The sequence below is a fragment of the Neovison vison genome, chromosome 5 (assembly GCF_020171115.1).
Source record: "Neovison vison isolate M4711 chromosome 5, ASM_NN_V1, whole genome shotgun sequence".
Classification (NCBI taxonomy): Eukaryota; Metazoa; Chordata; class Mammalia; order Carnivora; family Mustelidae; genus Neogale; species Neogale vison.
The window spans coordinates 16,502,103-16,528,761 of NC_058095.1; the positions used below are offsets into that span (position 1 = coordinate 16,502,103).

General features: G+C 48.2%; 1 protein-coding gene across 1 annotated transcript in view; it reads right to left on the minus strand.

The window, feature by feature from the left end:
• ITGB3 (integrin subunit beta 3) overlaps nt 1-25,424 on the minus strand; it is a 51,135-nt gene extending 25,711 nt beyond the window's left edge. The window contains exons 1-4 of the mRNA XM_044247687.1: nt 25,381-25,424; nt 10,114-10,199; nt 1,899-2,094; nt 753-1,005 (exon numbers count right to left, since the gene is read on the minus strand). Coding sequence (XP_044103622.1) covers nt 753-937 — 185 coding nt within the window. The 5' untranslated portion in view covers nt 938-1,005; nt 1,899-2,094; nt 10,114-10,199; nt 25,381-25,424. The remainder of the gene's footprint in view (nt 1-752; nt 1,006-1,898; nt 2,095-10,113; nt 10,200-25,380) is intronic.
• Nucleotides 25,425-26,659: the final 1,235 nt, after the last annotated feature.

Consider the following 26,659-nt stretch of genomic DNA (forward strand, 5'->3'; position numbering starts at 1 on the left):
GAAAATTTACAACCCAGATGGGTTAAAAGGGTACATCATATAATTCTGAAAACTAAAAAGTAAATTTTATATTGTCAGGCTCAATAGCCATCATTTTAAGTTATTATACTCTGTGGATTTTTATAGTCCCCACCAATTAAATAATAAGCCATTCATTCACTCATAAGCCAAAGTGTCAACAGAGGCACACTTAACAACTTCTGAATCTATTAGAAGGGTCAATAAATAACATTTCTACTCTTTTTTATTTCCCTCCCCCCGGACATAATTCCTCTCATTTTAACTCTGTAAGACTCACACTCTTGATAATGAGGAGGACAAGGGACTCAATCCTTCTGAACTCATAATTCCTTTATTTACTTTTCCATATATTTCTACTTTTTATATCACTTCCCTCCCATTCTCTCTTATCTCCTACTTCTTTGTGACCAAGACAAGAAGGTGACTAGTTTTCTTTCTGGAAATTCTACACCCTTTCTAAATGCCCATCTGCCTAATCCTGGGGGTACCAAGGGTCACAGAGGTTTTGGTAGTTTCTAACACTCCAAACTGTCTTGGATTCTATTGACACAGCACTCCAGACCCACAGGTCAGCTCACTTGCCAGACAGGAAGCCCAAGGTAGGAAGGAGATATGATTTGGCCAGATGGCAGCAACAAAGTGATCCTAGAGCTAGAAACAGGAAGCAGGACTTGGACCAGCCTGGGACAAAGCAGAGCGATGCTGGCCCAGCTTCTACAGGAGGAACTTACTCATAGCAGGGGTTTTTGAGAGCCTCTGGTGGAGAGATGAACATGTATGGTGACACGGGCTTGTCCACGAAAGCCCCAAAGCCAATCCGCAAGTTACTGGTGAGCTTGTGCATCTGGGAGGCCAGCTTGGTGCCTAGGTTCTGGATGCTTGACAGATCATCCTTCATGGAGAAAGACAGGTCCATCAAGTAGTAGATGTCCACAGGGTAATCCTCCACTTGCCGGACTTGGATGGAGAAATTCTTTGAATCATCTGGAAGCCAAGGGGATGTTAGTTTTTCTCCTTTTTCTCCCTCTAAGACTTCATACGTGGGTTTGGATATAGCTGAGATTAAGTAGCTTCTTGATCAAATCAAACTTGAAAGCCCTTGACCCTTCTTCTCACCCTTTGCAATTCTGCTCCTCTTCCAATCACTTGATCCTCTGATTTTTTTAATCTCTCTCTCTTTTATTTTTCTGTTCTACAATTCTCTACCCTTTCTAAATGCCCATCTGTCTAACCCTCCAGGTATCAAGGCTCATAGTGATTACACTTCAGATGCTGTAAAAGGCAGGAACTCTGTCCAGCCTTCTCTGAATCCCAGAGCTCCCAACAGAGCCCTTGCAGAAAGAAGGGACTTGGTTAAATCTTCTTGAAACAATAGAAAAGTCTAAAATCAGTGCTTTAAAATGCTTGTCTCATAGCCTAATCCTTCCTCCCCTGACAGTCTCCTGTCCCTGTATTCTCTGCCCCAGTGCCTCTGCCCCAATCCCACCCAGAAAGGAGGTTTACAACATCATATTACTTTCTCATCTTCTATCTCATTCAGTCCTCAACACAAAGCTATCAATTAGGTAAAACAGCCATTGGGGGAAAGAAGAAATAAACATTTTATTGAGTTCCTACTATGTTAGAAGGATTAAGTAGCTTGACCAAGGTCAAATGGCTAATCTATGGGATAGTTAAAATTCAAACTCAGATCTTCTGATTTGGGGTTCCAACACCTTCCATTTTTCTACATTCTCTGGCTCACACCACACCCAACACCCATCCTTCTCTTCCCATACCATTTCCATTGCAAGCTACGTCCCCAAAGTTCAAGCCTCCACCTTGTGCCCTGTGCCCATCTGCCCAAGGTCTCTCCCTGAAAAGAGCCCTCTCCCTACCTGGCCGTAGCCGGAGAGCAATCCTCTGAGGGCTGACTTGAGTAATCTGGGAGCTGTCTCCAGAGCCCTTGTCACTGAGCGGCCTGGCCTCCAGGATGTGGACCTCACTGATGGGGAACTCGATGGACTCCAGGGCACAGTTATCTTTCAGCAGATTCTCCTTCAGGTTACAGCGGGGAGTGCCCAGAGGCAGGGCCTGTAAGATAGGAGCCCGACATAAAGCCCTGTGGTCCAAACTATGGGCTCTCTTCCTCCTTCCTGCAGGCTTGGCTGACTCCCAATAGCCTCGAGCTTACCCAGCCCTCTGGAGCTAAACCGGCAGAAATGAACTCAGGTGATCCATCCTAAGATAACCCATCGTACAGAAGGGAGAAATTGAGGCACCAGAAAGGTTGGGCAAATACCTGTTTGTGGATTGGTAGCTAGGAAGAGGGCCAGTATTGCAAGCTACCTATTAGATCAGCAGTTCTCAAACTGAAAGGCAACCCACATGTGGGTCCCCAAAATCAGTGTAGAGGATCTCAGCCACCAATTTATTCAATAAGATGCAATTGAATAGAATAGAAAGTATCAACACATATAAATAGTAAAAGTGAATATTATTTCGTAAATGTTTATATATTGGCAGTTGGGTATAATACACAATGATATAAATGCATTTCTTTCCCTAGGTCAGGGTCAAATAGATTGGAAGCCACTGTGTTAAGACACTGGCCAGGGTGTGAGATCCCCAAGGGTAGGGGCTGTCCCTTCTCTTTTCCCAGCCCCCACCCCAGGAGACACCACAAAGGTGGGAGGGGGAAACAAGGACAGGGGCAGCAGAGATGGGGCTAAGAGCACAGGAGAAGACTGGCAGAGACTACATCTCTGTCACGTCACCGAAGCTCTCCATGCCTCACTTCCTCAGTTCTAACGGGAAGACAATAAAAGCCCCCACTCAAAGGACTAAATAAGACAATGCATATCTATCAATTTATTATTTGAGAGAGAGTGCATGGGGGGGAGCAGAGGGAAAGAGCCTCCCGCAGATTCCCCACCGAGGGCAGCTCAGGGCTCCATCCCAGGACCCTGAGACCATGACCTGAGCCAAAATCAAGAGTCGGCCACTCAGCCGGCAATGCCACCCAGGCACCCCAAGACAACGTACATAAAGCCCATATTATAGTGCCTGCTGCAGGATAAGTGCTCAATAAATAAAAGCTGTTGTTAGGAGACACTCTAGAAATAGCTTCTTGATAAGTTAGTTATGAATAAACCCCACAAGCTTGGGCAAATCCCATGATGCCACGCACTGACCAGAGCCTAGCCCATCTCTCCGCTTTAAGCTTCCTCTCTCGCTGTGGACACAGGGCAAATGGAGCACACTTCTGGACACACTGGTGTATATTCCACGGCTCTCTGGAGCTCTGTGTGTGTCCACACCTGAGTCCTGAGTCGGGGGGTGGGAGGGGGGCCACACTGCACTGAAAAAAATCCGGAAACAGGCTCCACCCTGGGTCTACCACTAGCTAGCCTTGTGCCTTCAGACTTGTTACTTCAGCCCTCTGAAGGCTCTCTCACCTGTTGGGTAAGGGGGTTAGGCGACATGACATTTTCAGCCCCTCCCCACTCTGATGTCCAACACCTTGAGCCAGCTCTGTGTGGGCGCTAGTCCATGAGGCTCCTTCCTTGCCAGGTTGGGGGGACTGGCCAGAAAGCTGGAAAACTCTTCCCTGGGCTTCTTTCACAATATTTGGGCCTTCAGGCTCTCACTCGTCACCTCCACCCCTACTCACTCCCTTTCACAACCGTTTCCAGAAGTCAGTCAAAAAACCCATACCCATATCCCAGGAAAACTGGTGGGTTTTTTTTTTAAGATATTATTTATCAAAGAATGAGAATATGATTGAGAGACAGCGCGAGCAGGGGGAGCAGCGAGCAGGGGGAGGAGTGGGCAGGGGGAGCAGCGAGCAGAGGGAGAAGCAGACAGAGGGAGAAGCAGCTCCCTGCTGAGCAAGGAGCCCGATGAAGGATTTGATTCCAGGACCCCAGGATCATGAGCTGAGCCAAGCAGATGCCCCCAAACTGGTGTTAACATTTACTGAGAACTCACTGCATGTCAGCCTCTGTGGAAAGCACTTTGGGGAGGATCCGGCAAACCTCCCACTAATGGTTTTCTCACGCTGGAACTACGATTATTCCGATTTTACAAGCAGAAGAACTTGAGGCTTGGAGGCTTCACAAATGAGCAAGCCCATCTTACAAGAAAGAAATCTAAGGCTTGGAGAAGTTAAGTCACCTGCCCAAAGTTCCAGCGCTAAGAATGGCAGAAGGGAGGGGTTAACTGGATTGTGGGACTGAAATGATCTTCGCAAAATGACAGTTTGTATTACATGCTGCGTAGAGTGAGAATGGAGGCAGAGAAGCAGAAGTATGCAAGCGATGGTCCCAGAAAGACCACACCTGAGAATGCCCAGGTAGGGAAGAGAAGGCAAGATAGGGCTGTGGAAGGTGTGGGAAGGACAGGTCATGTTCTGCCACCTTAGCCCCTGCAGGTGCCTGGTAGCCATATTTCCAGGGGTGGGATGTGGCCACAAGGAACCACCTATGCTCATAAACTCAGGACTCTTAGCCTTAAAACCCTCCTGATACTCAAATTCGCTCTCCCTCTCGCGCTCAGCCCTTGTCTAATGGGCTGAAAGTCTTCCCCAGGGGGGTGGGAACAGGAAGACCAACAGTGCTATAGACTGTTAAACCCCAACCCCCCAGAGAGTAGGAGGTAGGACATTGGGAGGTGATTAGGTCTTGAGGTGGAGCCCTCATGATGGGATTGGTGCCCTTAGAAAAGAGATCCCAGGGGCGCCTGGGTGGCTCAGTGGGTTAAGCCTCTGCCTTCAGCTTGGGTCAGGATCTCTGGTCCTAGATCCAGCCCCGCATCAAGCTCTCTGCTCATCAGGGAGCCTGCTTTCCCCCTTTCTCTGCCTGCCTCTCTGCCTACTTGTGATGTGTCTCTCTGTCAAATAAATAAATAAAATCTAAAAAAAGAAAGGAAGAAAGATAGAAAGAAAGAAAGAAAAGAAAAGAGATCCCAGAATCCCAGAGAGCTCCTCAGTCCCTTCTGCCACGTCATAGCAAAAAGACCACCACTATGACACCAAATTTGCTGCTTCCTTGATCTTGGACTGCTCAGCCTCTAGAACTGTGGAAAATGAACATTTGTCCTCAAACCACCCAGTCTATGATATTTTTGTTATAGCAGCCCGAATAGACTAAGACAAACAGGATGAGGACTCTCCTTGCCCTGGGGAAAGAAGTTTCTGGAAGCCAGCAGTTTCCTTCTTTCCCACTCAGCTTCATGAGTGGGATGTGGATAAACGGCGTCAGCCGTGGGAAACAGTGCCTAAGGGTTAAACTTCTCAGTTCAAAAGAGTCTAGTGGGGATATCACCGATTTCCGTGTCTCCAAGAGAGATGAAAATGCCCTCTCTGCTCCCAGCCCTGGCCAAAGAAAGGCAGGGGGAGAACTTGTGGGTCCTCAAGAGTTTCTGCACCAGAACTCCTCTTGCTGACCTGCATGGCTCTCCCAACCCTTCTGCCTCAGGAAGCAGTGTCCCGCTCACAGCACTCCCTACCTTATCTCTAATTCCAGCTGCCCACAAAGCCCCAGGGAGAAAACCTCCCAAAAAAGGCAATGATTGGATAGACCAAGAAACACAGAGGAGCCGATCCTTTCCAGGACTAAGACAGAGGCTGAAGGAGAGAGGGAAGGGGAGGCCAGGAAGCTGAATGAGAGCAGCAAGGCCATTGTGTATCTTTTAAGCTGCCTCCGCCAAGGGAGAAAATGTTCCGAGGGGGTTTCCTGACTCCCTGCTTTCCAACATGACAGTACTTATTACAAAAAAGTTTGAAGTGCTAAGCCCTGCTGACAGTCCTTATGGTTTGTTATGAATTTCTCAGAAATATAAATACTAACAAACAAAATTGTTTCCCTCCCTCCTCTATGGCCACTGACATCAGAGGTCAGGAACATAACAGGCCTGCTCTGCAGTCACGCTCTCCCTGAGAGCCTTCTGTCCCAGAAGGATACCAAGGCAGTGACCTCAGCACACTTAGGCAACATTCCCTTCCTTAATAACCCAGACTGGGAAGGTAAAGAACTGTCTCTAGGTTACTCAGAGAAACAACGGGAAGGAGGGAGGAGGAATGTTCAAGTCCCAGTTCCCAGTAAAACCGGATGTGACACAAGAAAGGGCAGAAATAACCAAGATCCAGGGAGGCTCCTGAGTACGGAGGAGGTCCAGCCCACGCATGGTGTGAGCTGAATCCCCTGCCTCTCCTGGGAGAATGATGCATGCTATTAGTCCCATTCTCCATTCATCCCATTTTGGATACTGGGAAAGTAAAGCATGAAAAATTCATTACCCTACCTATTTCACAGGTTTGGTCGGGGGGTCAAAGAAGACTGTGAACATGAAATGCTTTCAAAATATGAAAAATCTGGATACAAGTCAAATACACTCAAATCCTTTTGATAGGATATAAACAAATAAATGCATATAAAAGATGCCTCTTTTCTACTATGACCATTAGAATCACTATTATTCCATTTCTCTTTTCTCAGAGGACAAGGCAGAATAGGGCTGGCTACTTAGTTTTTCCACCCAGAGAGCTATCAAATGCCTCCAACCAAAATCAATTAACATTTTTTTCTTGATGGGACAGCCAGTGAGGATAGAAATCACTAGAGCATACAGAGAAGTGTGGAAGGGACAAAGAGAAGGAAAGGAAAAGAAAAGCAGTTCGATTTATGGTTATTGGTATCCATACCCCCTTGTTTATGGGGAGGGGGGCACTTTCAATGATATATTTTTATTTTTACAATAACAAGTTGAGCAAAACTCTCAAGATGAACATTTAAACTCTGGATAAGAAAAATAGAAAGAAAAAGCAGCAAAGAAGTGAGAACAAAATTATGTTGCCTAAAGAAGTAACTAAATAATGGCCTCACACCTATCCCCCACAGATGCAGAGAAGAAATAAGTGACTCATATTGGAGTCTACTACTTGGCTAGACCCAAACCCCTTTCTTCGCTTATCGTTGGCTGTCAGGCTGAGTGTGAGCTGGCCCGCCTTCTGATGTGTTCTCAGGACTATGTAAGAATTCCCAGCATTTCCCTTCATATTAGAGGCACTGAATTTAGTAAACATTTGGGACATACTTATATCAAAAATTACTTGTTTAATTCAAATTTAACTGGGTGTCATGTGTTTCATCTGGCTGCCTTAACCTCACTTCCACCATGACCCCATGATTAGCCCTTTTGATCAGCGGTGTTTGCCAAATTTACTATCATAACAACCCATTCCAACGCAGAAGGTCTATTTAACCAGCACCCCAGGTGGTTCTTAGAACCAGGCAAGTTTGGAGGGTTCTCGATTCCAACATGGGGGCCAGTGAGACCATGAGTTGAATCTTCTGTGTGATCTTGGCCTCTTTGCTACTTTCCCAGCCCAGAGGCAGCACACCACCCCCACCCATATCACTATGCAACCCCCCTCCCCCAAGAACACACCCTATGCAGATGGGCCCAAAACTGCACTCATCCACTTTGGCTATGTTTTCCTCTTACCGGGCCAAGCCCTTGCTATACACACCCAGAGCTGCTGTCCTCTAGGACCAAGGGAAAGCTGAGCCCAACCAGTTGTTTTTCCAGGCACTGCCAACCCTGCCTGCACCGCCACCGCCACCGTAGGGAAGGCAAAAGCAGAGAGCCCTCTAGGGTCAGTTATTCAACAAGTCACATTCAAAATGGCCCAGCCGGTTCACTTCTGGTTTTTTAAGTCAACGGCCAAGACACTTTCAGCAGTTAAACTTGGCCTGTGCAGGGGAAGCCCTCAGGAAAACATACACACACACACACACACACACACACAAAGCGGTCATGTTCAGTTTGCAGCCCGGGATTCCCACTTCCCACTCCTCCCCAGAGGAGGCTGGCTGACACACTTTGCCCCCATAGGCTCCTCCACTATCTCTCCTTCCCTCCTCCTCCTTTCCCAGAGATAGTTGTAGTCCTTCACTAAACCCTTGGCTTCCCCCACTTTCCTGTTTATACTCCATACTCCCAGACATATTGGACCTTCTACTTCTACTTCTAGTCATCAGTTTTCTTTGGTCCATGGTGTACTCATTTCCTCCCTGATTCACCCGACCCCCTCCCCACCATTCCCAGGCAGGTCCTACCTTGTGCTCTGATGCTACCCTGCACCTTCTCTTCCTGTCCTCCCCTGGTCTGCCCCAGGGGACAGAATTTGCCTTGGTCATCCATAAATATTCTACACTTGTCTTTCCCAAATCTGGTCAGATGAACAATGGGCTTTGTGTGGTTGGGCCTCCACACACCTCAGCTACAGGGCTGGTCCCTGTGCTGATCAAAAGGGGTGACAGACACTCCAAGAGTATGTTTTCTTTTTCCCCAAACTCCTCTCAGCCACACTCGCCTGACTTTTCTCTCTCTCTGGGTTGAAAAGGAGAGAAAAGGAACAGACAGCATCCTTGGAGTGACATTAGGGCTTCCTTCCTGGTTACCCATCTGCTCCAGCCAGCTTCAGGCCATCCCATCCAAGATATTCTCCCTCCTTCGAGGATGCAGTTACAGAATTCCAACTTCCTTACAAAAGCAGCTTAACAATATTATGATGGCAACCAAGGGAAGGAGGATATGGCAACTGAGAAGGGAGGAGGCCGCTTCACACTTGAGCCACCAGCTCAGCCCAGAGGGGTGGAGAACATTTGGGGGTGGAGGGGAAAGATTCACCCACCCCCTCCCCACCCCTCACTCCTAGCCCCAGGGAACGTTTCATTTGCTAAATGAAGTCAGTGTGGCCCAGATGTTGGGCAGCTGCCTCTGGAAGGAGTTCCCGTGCTGAACTGTATAGAGGCAATGTAGTGTGTTGGGCTGGCCTCCGCAGTTCTGGCAATCCTCCTGCCTAGGGATAAACACAGCCTCCCAGCTCCCACTCCCTACCCCCCCCCACCAACACCCCCACCAGCCTGCCAGGGTGGTTGCCTTTTTAGGAAACTCAGCAGATTGGGAAGAGAAGCAAAGAGAATGAGGAGGCTGGATTGGAGCAGTCCTAAAACTGCAGAGGACAGAATCTTGCTGTTGTGGCCCAGAGGACACCTCAGGTAGCCCAGGAGCAGCCTGGGACAGGAGTTCAGGTAATCACCTGCTGGGGGCCCGGCCAATGACTCAGCCTCAGACTCTGTAATCACTGGAATCTCTCCAGCCACACTCACTGCCCCCGCCCCCAGGGGCCCTCACCACAGCTCCAAATTCCCAACTCAGCCACAAACAGCCATTCCCTCAGACACACTCATTCCCCAGGGCCCCAGACACAACAAACTTTCTGCCTAGACACATCTAACCCCTTCCGGTCACCCTTCTACCCTCACCAAATTGGTCCAGCACCTTCTCTCACTGACACCTAAGAGAGGGAAGGAAGGAGGAAAATAAAAGAAAGAGAGAGGAAGAGGTAAAGTTGTGGGGACCTAAACTTCACAGAAGAAAAGGGAAGAGATCCTCTGACTGAACATTGCACCCCCGCACCCCACCCGCGAAATGCAAGATTTCTCTTTTATTTGCCTTTTAAAAGTTCAGGGATGGGGGTGCCTGGGTGGCTCAGTGGGTTAAAGCCTCTGCCTTCGGTTCAGGTCATGATCCCAGGGTCCTGGGATCGAGTCCCACATCGGGCTCTCTGCTTGGCGGGGAGCCTGCTTTCCCCTCACTCTCTGCCTGCCTCTCTGCCTGCTTGTGATCTCTGTCAAATAAATAAATAAAATCTTTTTAAAAAAAAATAACAGTTCAGGGATGTTTGTAAGCCAGCATCCCTTCTATACCAAGAACCCTCTGCTAACTCTCTTTTTGATACCTTAAGCCCTGCTTCCCTGGGTTGCTCCACCCCAACAAAAAGTAAGTGAAGTGTGGTACAGAGAGACAATGGCTACGGTGAGACCAAGAACATAACCAAATTGGCTCATGTTAGGGGGCCACACAGAAGAATCTGGACAGCATTCCCAGCAACAACCCCATAACAGCTCCCTTTGAAATCCATCAATGGGAAGGCTTCACCCTATCTTTGCTCAGAAGGGACAAGAGACAAGAAATGCCCCTCTGGGTCCATTTCTGCACAAAAGCAGCTGAGCCTGGGGGAGAAATTAAATGTATTCTCCTTACCTCATCTGAGCACCAGGCACACACAGGACTCACAGCCAGGCACTGCTGGCAGGAGCGGACGCCTCGTGTGGTACAGATGTTGGACACTGCAACAGAGACAAAGACATTAGCACCCAGCTTGGCCTGACAGGATAACTGGCCTGCTCGATCCTTCCCAACTTCCCCAAACACCCAGATTTATAGCCTCAGATGCACACAGCAGGTCTAACCATACACAGACATTCACCAACCATAGGCTGTATGGTAAGGAAGAAAGAATGAGAAAGGTCAGAAGAAACTCATCACCACCCTCACTGATGAGGTCCCTGTGATAACAAGTGCTGGGGCAGGACTGAGCCCTGGACCCCATGTGTCAGGTCATAACTGATGGAATGGCTTTAATTAATTACTGGTTTGACACCTACGTCATGCCTAAGAAAATCTGAAGCCCAGGACAATGCAAAGTGCCCTCTTTCCAACTATTCTAGTGATCGCTTCACAGCCCCTACATAGGGATCCAAAGCCCTGATGTACTAACATGAACACACAGCCTAAATATGGTGGCGGGTAGGGGCGAGGAATGTTCCAATGGCCGGCAAGGACAAGGCAAATCTTCTGAAACCTGCTCAAGATTCCCAATACATTTATCTTTGGGTCAAGATGTAGAATGGTCCAGGGAGAACTCCAGAAATGTCATAAAAGGCTGAGTGAGATAAACCGGAAGAACATGGATTGGAGTTGAAAGGCCCATATTTAAAAAAAAAAAAAGCCAGTATTTGAATTCTGAGTCCTCTTTTTACTAGCTGCGTCATGACCTTGAGCAACTCGATTAACCTTTGTGAAAGGGTAATATTGACCTCATAGGACTTGTGCCCTTGGTGCACTGCTAGATGCCATTCAAATGTGAACAGTCTTCAAAGGATGGAGAAAAGGCTGGGGGACAGGAGTAGAGACAAAGGCGGACACCAAAATAACCCTAAGAGAAGCTTACCCAAGAAGCAAACCCTGGGCACTTGCTTGGACAGAAGCTCTCAGGCTTCCTGGGTTCAGGCAGGTAAACCTCCTCTTTCTGCCATGACCCCAGAAAGGTCTTTTTCAATATAAGGAACAGACTGAGGAAGAAACATTCCCCTTCATGATCCAGGCCATTCATCCAATTTTCTAAAGTGGTCCCTTTGTCCCCCAGCTGGTAAGACCAACAAATCAGCCTAATCAATGGGGTGTTTTTCCAGTGCCCCAAAAACTTCTCATCAAGTTGAATGTCTCAGTCTATTTTACTATAGCGTGACTGAACTCCCTCCCAACATCTAGACAAAACACACCCAGAAAATGTGTGTGTATACACACACACACTATTGTCAAGAAAAAGTATCAAAAATTTGGAAATGGGCAAAGGAAATACCCGTGTCCTTTCAATATAATGCAGGATATTGACAAGTAGACCCACCATACTCTTGAAGTACCTGATTTTCTAGGGGTGTATATCTTTGTTTGACTTCTACTGATTAGCGTATTTTATAACTCTATAAGGGTAGAGGTTAACTTGTAGAAAACCAGTAACAATGGAAATGATTCTTGATGAGAACAGTGTATACGATTCTAGTCCAACCACAATGCAAATAATTTGATAGCAAAGGTAACCTTCTGAAGGTTAGGGTTCATTGCTTTGTAGAACATTAACCAATTTCAAAACTGTCAGATAATTGATTTCAACATTCCTTTGACTGAACAACTATAAATTTCCCTTCCCTGAATTTTCTAAAGATTTTTTTTTAAGTAATCTCTCCACCCAGTGTGGGGCTTGAGCTCCCAACCCCAAGATCAAGAGTCACACTCTCTACTGACTGAGCCAGCCAGGGTCCCCTTCCTTCCCTGAATTTTCTATGAAACTAATCTTAACATCTTACTGCTTCCCTCATTAATTAAGTTGAATAAATACTTTGACACAAATTCATGTTACATTTGTATGATAATCATACTTTTCACTCTTTAAACATTAGATTTTAATGCTGTCCATCTCAGGGCCTCATTAGAGGACAGAGGGATCTAACAGACAGCGTAGGCAGCCAATCAATAGACCGTGGTCCTCATTGAGTCACCCTTACCAATGTGGCCTTAGGCGAGCCATTTCACTCCCCTCAGCCTGTTTCTTTGCTTGACTCTTCCTAACATATTATAATCATTCGTCTATCTGTCGTAACAACACTGCCACCCAATAGATTTTAAGCCCCTTGAAGCCTGCCCTACCCTGCCCAGCCTGGGCCACCCCAAGTCCTTGCTCAAAGTAGATGCTCCATGAATATACATTGGAGCAAATGAAAAGGCATTGGACTAGATCAGTTTTGTTTTGCTTTTTTAAGCAACCAAGCTCATGTCTCCATATTATCCATGGAATTCCAATATAAAACATGCAAATAAATGGGTTGAAACAGTTCCTCTGACAATTTAAACTTTCATTGTTCTCCTAAAAACACCAGAATCATATGTGGAATCCTGGAAGCCCTAGGCTTCCTCCGAGCTTGAGTCTGTCTCATTTCAAAGGCCCTTCCCAACTCCACAGTTCTGCCAGTGGGGTGCTGCTACCAGCCCATGAGTAACCCCTGAGCCCCAGTCTCTGACGTGACTACACCCTCACCCAGTGGGTGTGCGGACTGTGAGGTGGGAATTATGGCAGCGGTCTTCCGCCTGGCTCTAAGGTTCTATGGCCACCTCTGAGTTGGGGCAGCCCTCAGCCAGGCACTGTCTATCTAACATGGAAGAAAGGCAGCCAGTCTTCCGAGAGATGCTGGCTTCAGAAGCCCTCAGGGTTCAGAGCCCACAACGCACCCAGGAGGTCCCCCCTGCAAGGGCAGCCTGGCCATGTCTCCGCTCCCAGTGGCTCTTTTCCCAGCCAGATGTGAGCACAGCAACCCCTGACTGCCTTACTGAAAGAGCTCTGAGAGGAGCAGAGCCTGAACTATTCTAGGTCTCTACCTCCCTCCTTGAAGTCTTCATGGGAATTGGCACCCAGGGGGGTAATTCTGGACAGAAATGCCTGATCCATTTTCACTGGGGCAGTGGCAGGCAAGTGGGGTGGGGGGTGTTGAAGAAGCAGAAGGAGAGGTAAGGCAGAGTTAGAAGAGAGGACCATGGGAGGTATGGACACATCGAATTATCTCTGCAAACTTGTTCCCAGGCTCTCCATTTTTCCATCCATTCATTCTCAAATCAGCATCTATTTGCCTATGAGTTCTTGACTCGTAGCCACAATAGAAAAGCTTGCCAGATGGGAAATAAATAACAGCCGGCCCCCGCTCAGTGAATGGGCAGCCCCTGATCCCAGAGGATGAGACAGGCTGCTGGGATATGTTCTTTAGGGAGTCATGTCTGGGGAGTCATGCCAGCCAGTTCCCTTCACCTCCTCTCTCAGTGAATCACAGGTTGATTTCGTGAGAACCAGCCATCCCTCCCGCTCCAACCAAGATACCCCCTACCAAGACCTGCTTCCAAGGGCAGGTTCCCTGGATTACAGTGGCTAAAAGGGACTGACTCATCAGAAGTCTCCACGCCTGGGCCATGCCGATTCAATGAGCTGGGGCTCGGAGGCCACCCCTCCCTGCTGAACATGTGGAAGGAGTTTGGGCCTCTGTTTCCAGTCATTCATAAGATTGTGTTCCTGCTCAGCCTCAGGGGCCCAGACTCAGCCATGCTGGAGAAGGGACGATCCTCATCAGAACTTTTTTTTTTTTAAGATTTTATTTATTTATTTGCCAGAGAGAGAGAGGAGAGAGAGAGAGCGCTAGCACAGGCAGGCCGAGTGGCAGCAGAGGCAGAGGGAGAAGCAGGCTCCCCGCCGAGCAAGGAGCCTGATGTGGGACTCGATCCCAGCACGCTGGGATCATGACCTGAGCCGAAGGCAGCTGCTTAACCAACTGAACCACCCATCATCAGAACTTTTGTCCCTGAAAACCATTAGCAACCCCCACAACCCATTTCCTCTGACAGGCTAGCCAGAGCCAGGAAACCAAGTGGATTGGCCCTGGTCCTTACAGGGTGGCTGGAGGGATCCAATGAACAGACCCCTGTCAAAACTCCAGGCACAAAGGGCGGGCACACAGGAAGGGCTCACTTCAGGTGGCTAATGCTTCTCCAGAAGCTCTCGTTGCTACTCTGTTTGCCCTCCCTCTTTTTATCCTGAGTCCCCCGCTTGCTGTTGGAGGCAGGTGAATGTTTTCCTTTCTTCTCCATTTTTCTCTGAAGCCACCCCATTGTGCTGGTCATGATACACACGGCTGAGCATGCGCTGAACAGGGCCGCGGTGGGAGCCGGAGCTGGAAAGCCCCAGATGACGGTGAAATGATCAGCTGTCATATCTACCTTTTTTTTTTTTAAGATTTTATTTATTTATTTGACAGGCAGAAATCACAAGTAGGCAGAGAGGTAGTTAGAGAGAGAGGGGAAATAGGCTCCCTGCTGAGCAGAGAGCCGATGCGGGCCGATCCCAGGACCCTGGGATCATGACCTGAGCCCGAGGCAGAGGCTTTAACCCACTGAGCCACCCAGGCACCTCCCCAGATCTACCTTTTAAATGGAGTCAGGAAGATCAGAGTTCCAAAATCCAACCTAGGAGGATGGGCCGGGAAGAGGAGGCCCATTAGAAAAGCTAGACGAGACCGCAAACAAGTTTGCCTGGACAGCAGAAGGAAAGGCTGTGGTTTGGCCCATCAGGCCAATTCACAGAACCAGAAGAAAGACAAAGGATGGGACAAATGGAGGGGAAAAAAAGGGGGAACAAGGAAGGGAGTTGGAACAAGTGGAAGTCATAATGCGTCAATGAGAGCTATTTTGAGGACGGGCTGTCCAATGAGACAGGATGTCAGAAAGCAGGAACAGGCCACCCGAGTGAGGCCATGGAATTTCAACAGCGCGTTAAGTCAAGTGAAGAGGTGTTTAGTGGGAGGGGAGGTTGAGGCATACTGCTTATACTACGGACTACCTTCCTCTTTGCCAGAGAGCCGTTCTGGCCTGGGTCCCCAGCCCTCCCGCTGACCTTTAACTGGTCACTTCCCAATTAGGTCCACAGGGACACCGGGTGACTCAGAACGTGCCTGATCTTCCACTGCAGTCACCTGGCTGAGTGAGTCATCCAGGAACAAAACATCTCATGCTCACTGCCGTATGGATTTACAAGTGGTTCCTGCAGGGCAGGCTGCTGTGAAAAATTATTTTATTTTTGTTCCTTCATTATATGTAGCAGCAGCTCAGTAATCTAAGGAAGGGGAAGGACACGGGAGAAGTGGAGTTCAAGGTAACACACCTCTGAGCATAAATCTCCAGTAAGCATTACTCAAAATGGCAGGCAATCCAAATGACCACATTTCACTATACCTCAGACAACGGATGTTAGGATGCACCCTAATTTCAGAGATTTTTTTTTTAATTGCTTTAAGCACGACATGGTTAGATATAGTATGTAACACCAGAAGACATCGATGTATGATTTGCTTCTACCAATATTAAAATGTGTTATGGGTTGAATTCTGTGCCCCAAAAAAGATATGCTGAAGTCCTAACTCCCTGTACTGATGACTATGACCTTATTCGGAAACAAAAGGTCTTTATAGAGGTAATCAAGATAAGGTCAGTAGGAGAGGCCCTAACCCAATATGACTGATGCCCTTGGAAGGGGAAAATACCATGTGACGACAGACACACAGAGAAAATGTCACGTGATGACAAAGGCAGAGATCGGAGTAACCCTACTGGAAGGCAAGGAATGCCAGAGTATTAGCTGCCACCAAGAGACAGGAAGCGGCAAGAAAGGATTCTCTCCAGAGTCTCAGAGAAAGCACGGCCCTGCTGACACTCTGACCAGATTTCTAGCCTCCAGAGAGAACAAATTTCATTGCTTTAAGCCACACAGTTCTAGCAGCCCTAAGAAGCTAATCCAAAATGGGTACACATTCCCATGGCATATATGACATGATTTGGAGGAATGTTGCCCTGAAATACTTTGCATGATTGAAAAAAAGTCATCCAGGATTGAAAACTGCTATGGTTAATCCATCTACAGATAATGGGAAAGTGGGTCCTTTGGCCTTATACTTTTCTATTAACATACAACAGTGATGTTGGCATTCATTCATTCATTCATTTACTCAACAAATATTCATTGAGCACCTAACTGTTCCTGGCACTCTCCTAGGCACTGGAGGTATGATGCTGAAATGAAACAAGCCCCCCACTGTTGTGGAGCTTAAATTTTAGTGCAAAAATGAAAATAAAACATACACCACAAAGTACAATTTCAAACAGTGGCAAATGCTTTTTAAAAAGAAAATAGAGGGCACCTGGGTGGTTCAGTGGGTTAAACTCTGCCTTTGGCTCAAGTCATGATCTCAGGGTCCTGGGATCGAGCCCCACGTCAGGTTCTCTGCTCAGCAGGGAGACTGCTCCCCGCCCCCCCCCGCAACCGCCTGTCTCTCTTCCTACTTGTGATCTGTCTGTCAAATAAATAAATAAAATCTTTAAAAAAGAAAGAAAAAGAAAATAGAGCAAAAGAATAGCATCGATGAGGGGCGCCTGGGTGGCTCAGTGGGTTGATCCGCTGCCTTCGGCTCGGGTCATGGTCTCAGGGTTCTGGGATCGGGTCCTGCGTCGGGCTCTCTGCTCGGCGGGAAGCCTGCTTCCCTTCCTCTCTCTCTGCCTGCCTCTCTGCCTACTTGTCCTATTTGTGATTTCTCTCTGTCGAATAAATAGATAGAATCTTTGAAAAAAAAAAAAAAAAGAATAGCATCGATGAGAAGAAAGAGTCCCTTCTAGAGAAGGCAGTCAAGAAAGGCCTCTCTGGACCTGAATAGACATTTTTCCAAACAAGACATACAGATGGCCGTTGGACACATGAAAAGATGCTCAACGTCACTCCTCATCAGGGACATGCAAGTCAAAACCACAATGAAGGATCATCTCACATCTGTCAGATTGGCTAAAATCAAAAAGATGAGGAATAAAAAGCGTTGGCGAGGTTGTGGAGAAAAGGGAACCCTCGTGCACTGTTGTTGGGAGTGTAAACTGGTACAGCCACTGTGGAAAACAGTAAGGAGGTTCTTCAAAAAATAAAAAATAAAGATGCCGTATGATCCAAAAATTCCACTACTGGGTATTTACCCAAAGAAAGCAAAAACACTAATTCCAAAAGATATATGCACCCCTATGTTTATTGCAACATTACTTACAACAGCCAAGATATGAAAGCAATCTAAGTGTCCATCAATAGACAAGTGGATAAAGATGTAACACACACACACACACACACACACACACAGGAATATTGCACACCCATAAACAAGGGTGGGATCTTGCCAATTTTTGTGACAATGTGGATGGACGTAGAGTGGATTACGCTAAGTGACCAAGAAGGACAAATACCATATGATTGCATTTCTATGTGGAACCTAAAAAACAAAACAAATTAATGAACAAACAAACAAAAAAAGAATCAGACTTGTAAATATAGAGAACAAACTGATGTTTGCCAGAGGGAAGGAGGTAAGTGAATGGGCAAAATGGGTCAAGGGGAGTGGGAGATACAGGCTTCCAGTTACGGAATGAGTAGGTCATGGGCATAAAAGGTAGAACATGGGGAATATCGATGGTATTGTAATAGCACCTTATGGTGACAGATGGTAGATACACTTGTGGACACAGCACAATGTATAGAGACGGCTGAATCAGTATGTACACATGAAACTGATGTAGTATGTGTCAACTATTCTCAAATTTAAAAAAAAACTTTTTTTTAAGAAAAAAAGGCTTTTCTGAGTTGACCTTTCAAAATGATATGAAGGAGTGTGTCATGGGAAGATCTGGGGGACGAGCATTCCAGAAAGAATCCATGACAAGTGCTAGATGGACCTCAGCCCATTAAAAAAATAGCAGGAAGACAGAGGGAGAAGGAAAGAGGCAGAATGGAGGGTTGGAGTAGTTCTGGTTGGGGACCAGAACGCTAGGAAGCTTTAACCAAGGTAGGGAGCATGACTTTCATTCTCCACGCGATAGAAAGCCACAAGGGGAGTCTGAGCAGAGGTGAGCAAGGATCATCCTGGCCACTCAGCGAAAAGCAGACATAAGGGGAACAAGGTGAAAAGAGACCAATTAGGAAGCTATTACAATCATCCGGATTTGGGGTGGGAACGTAGTGGGGTTAATAGTGTGGTCAGGCCCTAGCTATGTTCTAGGACTTTACTGATGGATGGCATGTGGGGCATGGCAGAAAGACAGGATGGACTTGGCCCCCAACAAGTGGATCCCCTTGGTCAAAGTTCAGATGTTTTGATCACTGGCCATACCCTTTTCCTGACTCTTCCGCCCTTGTAAATGAAGCCAGAATCCGCCTGGTGATCACCTCCGACTGGGTTAATTCGGTAGCCATGTGCAGAACACCACAGAAGGCCTGCCTTGGACAGAGTCCTGTCTTTCATGTGGTTGTGTATACAATGGACACCCAGGCCCTGAGCAACACCGAGGGGTAGCGGTGGTGGTAAATCCATGAACATGATTCTTGTGTTAACAGTGGACGTGGTAGACAAGACATGCAGACCCACAGGCAGGAGATCTCAAATCCAAAGCCTCGTCTGCCCTTCCACTGGCTGCGGAACCTCGGGCAGGTCCTGTCATCTCCCTGGAGCCCTGAGGTCCAGTGACTCTTTCATTCTCTATTCAAGGACTCATAACTGCTCCCTAGTATTTAACAGGCCTAACACAGCCACATCAGCCAAGCACAGGAAACCCCACACTGCTCCTTCCTTCCCCCATGGTCCCCAAAATGCACATAATCCTTGCCTCATGGGTTGTTAGGATTAAATGAGATTATTTCCCTGGAAGAACCAACTTCATTGATGGCTCCCTAAATACCATAAACGCAGGCTTCCATCCTCCTTACCTTTGCTCTAACTGCTTTCTGCATTAGGAATGCATCCCCACCCCCACTGCAGCCCTGCCTCAGGGTCAGACTCTGCCTATAATAGGATATGCTGAAGAAATCACAAGCCAGGAGGCAAGAACCCCCAGGGCTAGATCCTACCAATGCTCCAAAACTAGCTATATGACCTTGGGCAAGTCACTTCATCTCTTAGGGTTCCCCCCTTCCTGCTTCTCTGTTAAGCCAGCAGTGCTGGGTTAGAAGATGTATATGGTGCTGCCCGCCCTGGAAGGATATATTCCAGCCAGAATCTATCACAGGTGACTAATGCTCTGGGAGGCCCAGTATCCCAGGGCCCAAAACACCCCCCCTCCCCGCTCAATGCACGAATATCCATTTCTTCCTAATAGCTTAGCTGAGAACCTGATTCAAATGCTGCATCTCCGGCTCTGGAAAATTTTATCAGCACAGGCCCCACCTCCCATCTGACTCACTCAGTAGAGAGAAGAAGCAAGCCTGTACCAAGCTCAGTTTGGGCCCGGCCCAGCAGTGCCCTGTTGGTGACCTCCTTGGCATCCAGCACTCCAGTTCGGCTACTTTTCCTCCTCTAGTTGATGTCTCGTGGGCATGGACAGCAGGCAACAGTGATGCCACCGGTCCTCGTCACCACCACCCCAACCCCATCTTGGTAGGAAGGCAAATTGATCTCACCATTTTGGAAGATAATTTGGCAAGACCTATCAAAATTTAAATGTAAAATAGTCATGTCCTTTGACCCAGCAGCTTCAGTGCAAGAAACCGAGCCTGTAGAAACACATGAGCAAAAAAGGTGCAAACAATGAATGAGGCCAGCCCCTGCTGTTCAGCTTTGTTTGTAGTAGCAAATAGTTGGGAATGATCCCACTGTCCGCCAACAGAGAATCAGGTAAGTCAGTTTTGCTACACCCATATAGCCGTGTGCCTGCTGGCTAGGATTGTAACTCTTAGGATAAATAATGGAAAGATATAAACCGACATAAAAAGATGCTAGGCTATATTATTGAGTGACAATGACCCTGTTGGGATGATCCTACTTGAGAAATAACAGTAAGGGTAAATGTCTCTGGTGAGATATATATACAGGAAAAAAACTAGAGTAACGGTCAAGAGCATTTATCTTTAAGGACAAGACTACAAGGGACTTGGTACTTTCTGCATTATTCTATTTCTACGCTGCTTGACTTTTATTTTTTTTAGCACAGCAATATGAATTACATTTACAAGCTAAAAGAAAATTAAAGTTAATTTTAAATGTCCTCGGTCCTGTCTCAATTTCTGCCCTGGCGTTCATCTAAATGCAGGCTCCCAAGAGCACGCCAGGCTTCCTACAATAAGGCACACCTGAAACGTCAATATCTTGTAGACTCTTTGAATCCAAAGGTTGGTGTGAATTCCAGAATAAACGTGGGCCCACTCCCTTCAGGAATCACCCAGGTGAGAGTATGGGATGGTATGTTCTCAAGCTAGAGAAGTCCGAGAACCGAGACACCATGTTCCCCTCCATCCCGAACACCTGGCCAAACCTGGCCACCACTGGCTGAGGCAGCAAAAGGTTTAAACTAGAGGAGTTGACCTCGTGTGGTGGCTCAAGCCAGGATTTGAAACCACAGGTGGATCTCATAGGCCCAGGTTTCTCGATCCAAGAATCCCAGTTAGCAAAGAGATTATGGTCGTCTACAGGGACTTTTGAAGTGGCTATTGGATATGCCTTCTGCCAAACTTCTGGAACTCTCTTCTGGTGTGAAGTTTTTCAAGGCTATTTTTAACTGTAGACCTCCTTTCTGCCTGCCCTCTGCAAAGAAATCCTTACATGGAGTTCCATGTTATGAATTAGTTAAAAGAAAAACTTCTCTCCACTTGGAGGTGGAGAGGAGCAGATACAAAGCCAAGACTCTCCCGCCATCTTCTTCCACTTTGCAGCCCCTGAGACACCAAGGGCCTAAGGCCCAGGGGGCAGATGGCTTGTGCAAAGTCACCCAGCCAAATGATGAAAAAGCCTGCACAGGTGGGCATCGAATACACGTTTCTCAGTTCCCAACCTGCAGCCCTTTTCACACCTGAGGTTTGGTTTTTTGCCCTGCATGGAAGTGGCTTTTTAAGTTAAAATAATAATAACAGCAACAACACAAGTTTAGGTAAAGGAATAGAGACATACATGAGGATTATTATCTATACAAGGAGAAAAGTCTGAATAGAACATCCCATCTGATTAACGGTGAACATGATGGGAGAACAGAATTAAAGGGGAACCAGCCATTTTACTCTCCAGCATTTGACTTATACATATAAAAAAAAAGTTCACCTCATTCTCTCCTTGAATGTTGGAATGTCTTCACCAACTCAACTAAGAAATGCTAGGGAGAGACCAGTCTTTTTGTGACAAAGTGACTGAAAACTGGAAAGGAAGCCTTGTATCATTTTTCAGCTCCCACCTGCATTGCCATTCATGACAATGAAATCCTTCAGGTACAATGATCTTTACCTTCGGAAGGGTCGAGTTCAGGGGAAAGGAGGGGAGGCCTTGGGGTGAAGAAGCAGGCCAGCTCTGTGGGCAGCAGAGGGGGCTGGGTCAGGCCAAATGGTTTATCCCTGAAGCTGCTCAGTCACTCCCCCAGTTAATTATCTGTCTGCTGATTCATGAGTTGTGGTTCCTGTGGGCATGCTTCCTGGCTATTTCTGCCAACAGAGGCAGAAGGATTCGTAGGGCTGGGAGGGGATGATAACCAGAGATCCTGAATGGGGTGGGGAGTTGCAGAGGAGGAATTTCTATTAGGAAATTCCAGAGCCATATCCATTCTCCCCCTCCTCATTGTTGCCCCTGGCCCCATCTGATGCTGTCCCCAGGAGACCTCTACCACTCACTGTTTTAAGATGCATAAAGAATATTTCTCTCCTGTGTGTCTTCTCCCAGGAGAGGGAGAAAAAAGCAGACGATTCACATCTCCTGAAAACAGAGGTCTAAGGCATCATAGTGTGGAGATCCAAATGCACAAAGAATTCATGGTCTTAGCTGTATTCTAAAATTCTCCAGAATGCCCAGATGGAGCCCTTGCTGGATCCCCTGTGAATGAATGCAGATATCCAAGTTCTGGGTTTCTGACAGTGAGGCACATCACCTCTAGATGCCCTCTCATAGCGTTCCCTAGGTATTTATTTTTGTCTGCCAATGTCCCAGCCCCTGGGCCTAGAGCACTGAACAAAATAGACATGTCCTTCTCCTCACGGAACCTGAAATCTTGTGAAATGTCTTTTACTTTCCTCTTTCCGTGGAGACAGAACTTAGGGTTTTCTAGTTGATAAAGCAAATGTATGAGCCTCTTCCTCCTGGGTCTCTTCTGTGGGTTCTTGCAGGGTGAAGGTGACAGAGATATGCTAAACCACCAGTGGGGGATTATCACGTAGGTGTGGGGAAAGGTACCCCATTGGTCAAATTCTGCGAGCCCAGGTTGTACTCACTTGTGAAGCAATAATAGCTCTTGTCTCCAATACATGGTAGATACCATGGATAAGAATAATGGCAATAAAAAGTGTCACTCACTGGATACTTATTTTGTGCCTTTATCTTATTTAATTAGCACAGTCATCAAAGTATTGTTTTCTCCACTTTACAGATGAGGAAACTGAGGTCCCAAGAGATTAAATAACTTGCCTAAGGCCACACAGCCAATAAGAGGCAAAATCAAGAACTAAACCCACAGCTGGTTGGCTTTAAATTGTAACTATCCCTTTCCCCAGTCAACAGGCCTTCCTGCCATGTCTCTCCAGGCAGAAAACTTCATCTGGAGTTTTCAGGAGGAGAAATTAGCCCTTCAGCTCAGAACTAATCAACTTAGACAGTGACAGCAAACAAAACTTGTTATCCCTTAGGTCTCAGGTTAGAATACAGACTTACAGGTGGAAGTCACAAACCTCAATACCTCTTGGGTGAAGCTAAAAAGATCGTCTTTGTACATAAATTCCAAAACTCAATTCTACTCTCAAACAACCCCTCTTCTGCCCATCCCAGACTCTCCTATTCTGCAACAACCTCTCTGTGCCAGCAACCAGCTGTCTCTGTGTCCTTCAACACTGTGTGCACCAATAACCTCTGCTCTACTTTCATCCTACCACCTGCTTCCCCAGCAATCTGACAACACCTGCAACCCAGCCACCAACCCTGAAGGAGGGGATTCAAATATAATCGAAACTGTTCTTACTGGGGGCTTCTTACTCTGGAGGTTGACTCTAGAGCCCAAGCTCTGAAACAATAGTCCCACCTGATTCTCAGAAGGAGTCTGAGACTAACTCAGTACAACCCATCACTACAGCTGGAATCATCCCAATCGTAACGATGAATCTGTGTACAGATCCCCCAAAGGATATTGCAAACTAATGTATGTCAGTGCAGTGGGATCCTATGTGGAATATTACAACTCTGTGTCAGATCCACAAAAAATACTAGGAGTGAGCAGTGGAGGGAGAGACACCAAAATAGCAAGAAAACTCTTCATCTTCACTAATATTGAAACATATACCAAGCTAGGCTCTAGCTTATGTTACTTTGTTTTCTTCTAAGACTATACGAAAATACAATGATTAGATTCGGAAATCATTCAGAAATTCAGAAAGCTGTAGAGGTGAAAAGGAAAGCAACAAGTTTTAAGTTCATGGAGGCAGGCATCTGGAGCAGACAGCTCCACAGCCCTCACAGACATCAGGCAGCTTTTTTTTTTTCTAAGATTTTATTTATTTATTTGACAGAGAGAGATCACAAGTAGGCATAGAGGCAGGCAGAGAGAGAGAGAGGAGGAAGCAGGCTCCCTGCTGAGCAGAGAGCCCGATTCGTGACTCGATCCCAGGACCCCGAGATCATGACCTGAGCCGAAGGCAGCGGCTTAACCCACTGAGCCACCCAGGTGCCCCCATCAGGCAGCTTTTGAAAGGCGTCTCTAACTCCTCCTAGGGCTCAGTGCTGGAGATCTGCATTTCCGCACTCTGGCCATCAGGCTGCTCACTGTAGGCTGAAGACATCTGCTGACTTGCTTGAGCATCTATCACATGGAAAGCGTCAGCAAAAACAACTTAGACCCCTATATATATGATCTGTAACTCCACCAAAAAAAAATCACTCGTAGATTGTGGTAATGGTTTCATGGGTGTTTATGTATCCCCAAGCTCATCAAGTCATATACATTAACAATATACATTTTTTTGGTTTATCAATCATATCTCATTAAAGTGTATCTTAAAAACATTGTTGCCTTGCCCTGTAGAATCTCTTAGACACACACTCACACACACACACACACACACACACACAAGATCTTGAAGGCAGTCATCAAAGTATTTCTGAATAGCTCTCTTGCATAGGGACTTATCAGTATATCTTACTTTTTTAATACCTACTGCACGATTTAAATTGTCTCACAATGAGTACTAATCTTTTCATTAAAAGTATGTGTGTGCACACTTGTGCGTCCTCTGCAGAGGAACGCCCCAGAGGAAGGGGAGCCAGAGTTCTCTCTGGGAAGTTCACCAGGGCTCTGAAGGACCGCGGGCAGCATCCCTGCGCTGTAATCGCCTCTGCCTTCTACCGGCTCCTCAGTACCAACGAGGCCGAGTGCCAACAGTCTCGGCATAGGGCATAGTGCGTGCAGCAGCAGGAGAGACAAAGCGAGGGATCCAAGCCAGTTCCAGGGACCCTCCGTGTGGCATACACTGGAGGTTTTTCGGTTGTGGGGTCTGTGCCGGAAGCAGAGGCAGCACTGCCACCCGGGGACACTGTAGGAGACAGAGCCCTCACCCTGCACAGACCCGCTCCCGCGGGGAGCCACCACGCAGAAAGACTAGGAAAAGAAAAACTTGGGAGAAAGTAACACAAAGCGAGACTAATTTCGAGAAGCCGGCACACCCGCGCGCGCACACTCTCACCGGAGCAGCTACACCCACGTCCCTCCGGCTGCGCGCGGACACAGCGGGACCAGCCCCGGGAAGCCGCAGCTCGCCGTGCCCACCGCGGCCAGCCGGACCCGCAAGCCCCAGACCACCTGCGAGGCGCGCCGCCCGGGAGATGTGCCCGCCCCACCGCACGCCCCAGGCCGCCCCGGGGTGGGCACCTCACTCGGCCAAGGGCTTCGGCGTACCGGAGCACCCGCCCCGAGGTGGCCTCTCACCCCTGTCACCGCGGGGCCGGGAAGGTCCTCGGCTCCGGGCTCCGGCGGCCCCCGCCCGGCCCCGCGCACTCGGAGCGCAGACGCGCGGGGCCGGCCCGCCGCTTGCCCGGCTCCCAGTCCGCCAGCTCGGGCTGCGGCAGGATGCGCGGCGCGGATCTCCGGGGAGCCGCGTCCCCGCCGCGCGGGATCCTCACTCACCTCCGCCGCCGCCGCCCGCCAGCGCCCCCAGCACCAGCACCGCGGCCCACAGCGGCCGCGCCCGCATCTCGTCCGCCGCCGCCGCGCCCGCCCGCCCCACAGTGAGCCGCGGCGCCCGCGGCCACTTTTCCCGCAGCGGGAGGGGGGAGGGGACGCCGCGGGTGGGACGTCACGGGGCGGGCCGCCGACTCGCGCTGCCTGCCCTCCCGCGCTCCTCTGGACCCCGCGCCTGGGAGGGGGCGGTGGGAAGCCGCGGCGCCTCTTCCCCCCAACCCTGCCTCCCGCCCCACCTCCGCCCGCCGGGATCCGCCTGGACCCGCAGTCCCGGCGAGGCTGGCACCCTAGGGGGGGGGGGGTCGTGGGCGCGCCCGGACACTTGGTATGCTTAGAGAAACCGGGAACCTGGGGCCCCTCTCCTGACCCACAGCCACCTCCTGGAGACGCCCAGATGTCTTTCTCTTTCACCTGAACGATAGGGCACTTTCCCTCTGTACCTTGAGTTTGAAACACGTTGTTTATTTGACAAAACCATTCGAATGCTTACAGCTGGTGCCAAAGCATGGGTTCAGTCCTTTAGTATTCTCCGAGTTATTCTTTGGGTTATTTTGGTTTTCCGGAAAGCCTCTTGAGACATCTCAAGCTTGTGTAAGCAAGGATGTCCATAAAGGGCCATAGTAACTGGTAAACGTTTCAGGAAACGGTCAGTAAGACAGGAGGAGGCAGGGCACTGCCTCCAAACGCAAACTCACAGGCTTTGCAGGTTTATCGTATTTTCCTCCAAGGTCTTCCTCCCACTCTCTGCCTGTCCCCCAATCCTTCCTCTGGGTCTGGGTCTTCTCCAGACCAGAAGTCTCAGGCGGCTCAAAGAGGCAAAATGCTGGGGCTGCGAGCAGGAGACCACCAGTGGTCAGACCGTCCGTGGTACCCCGATGCTCAAATGGCCATAAAAACAAGACTTTCCACGGATGAAAGAGCATGGAAGTCTCTCCAGCTCCTGGATTTCCCCAAGCCTTCTCTGGAGACAACCAAGATGCCTGAAAACTGGCCCAGACTCAGCTTTCCAGCCTCGTCCCCCACTCTAGCGCAGGAATGTACTTCGCATTCCCAAACACTCCAGGACTTTTTGTCTGACAGATCGTCCTAAAGTTTCCACCTGGAAAATTACACTTACCTTTCCAAACATCCCAGATGGAATCTCTTCCATGTCAACTTCTCTGAAGGCCCCTTTCTCCTGCCCCACCTTCTACAGAGATGGGTGCTTCCTTCTCAGACTCCCTAA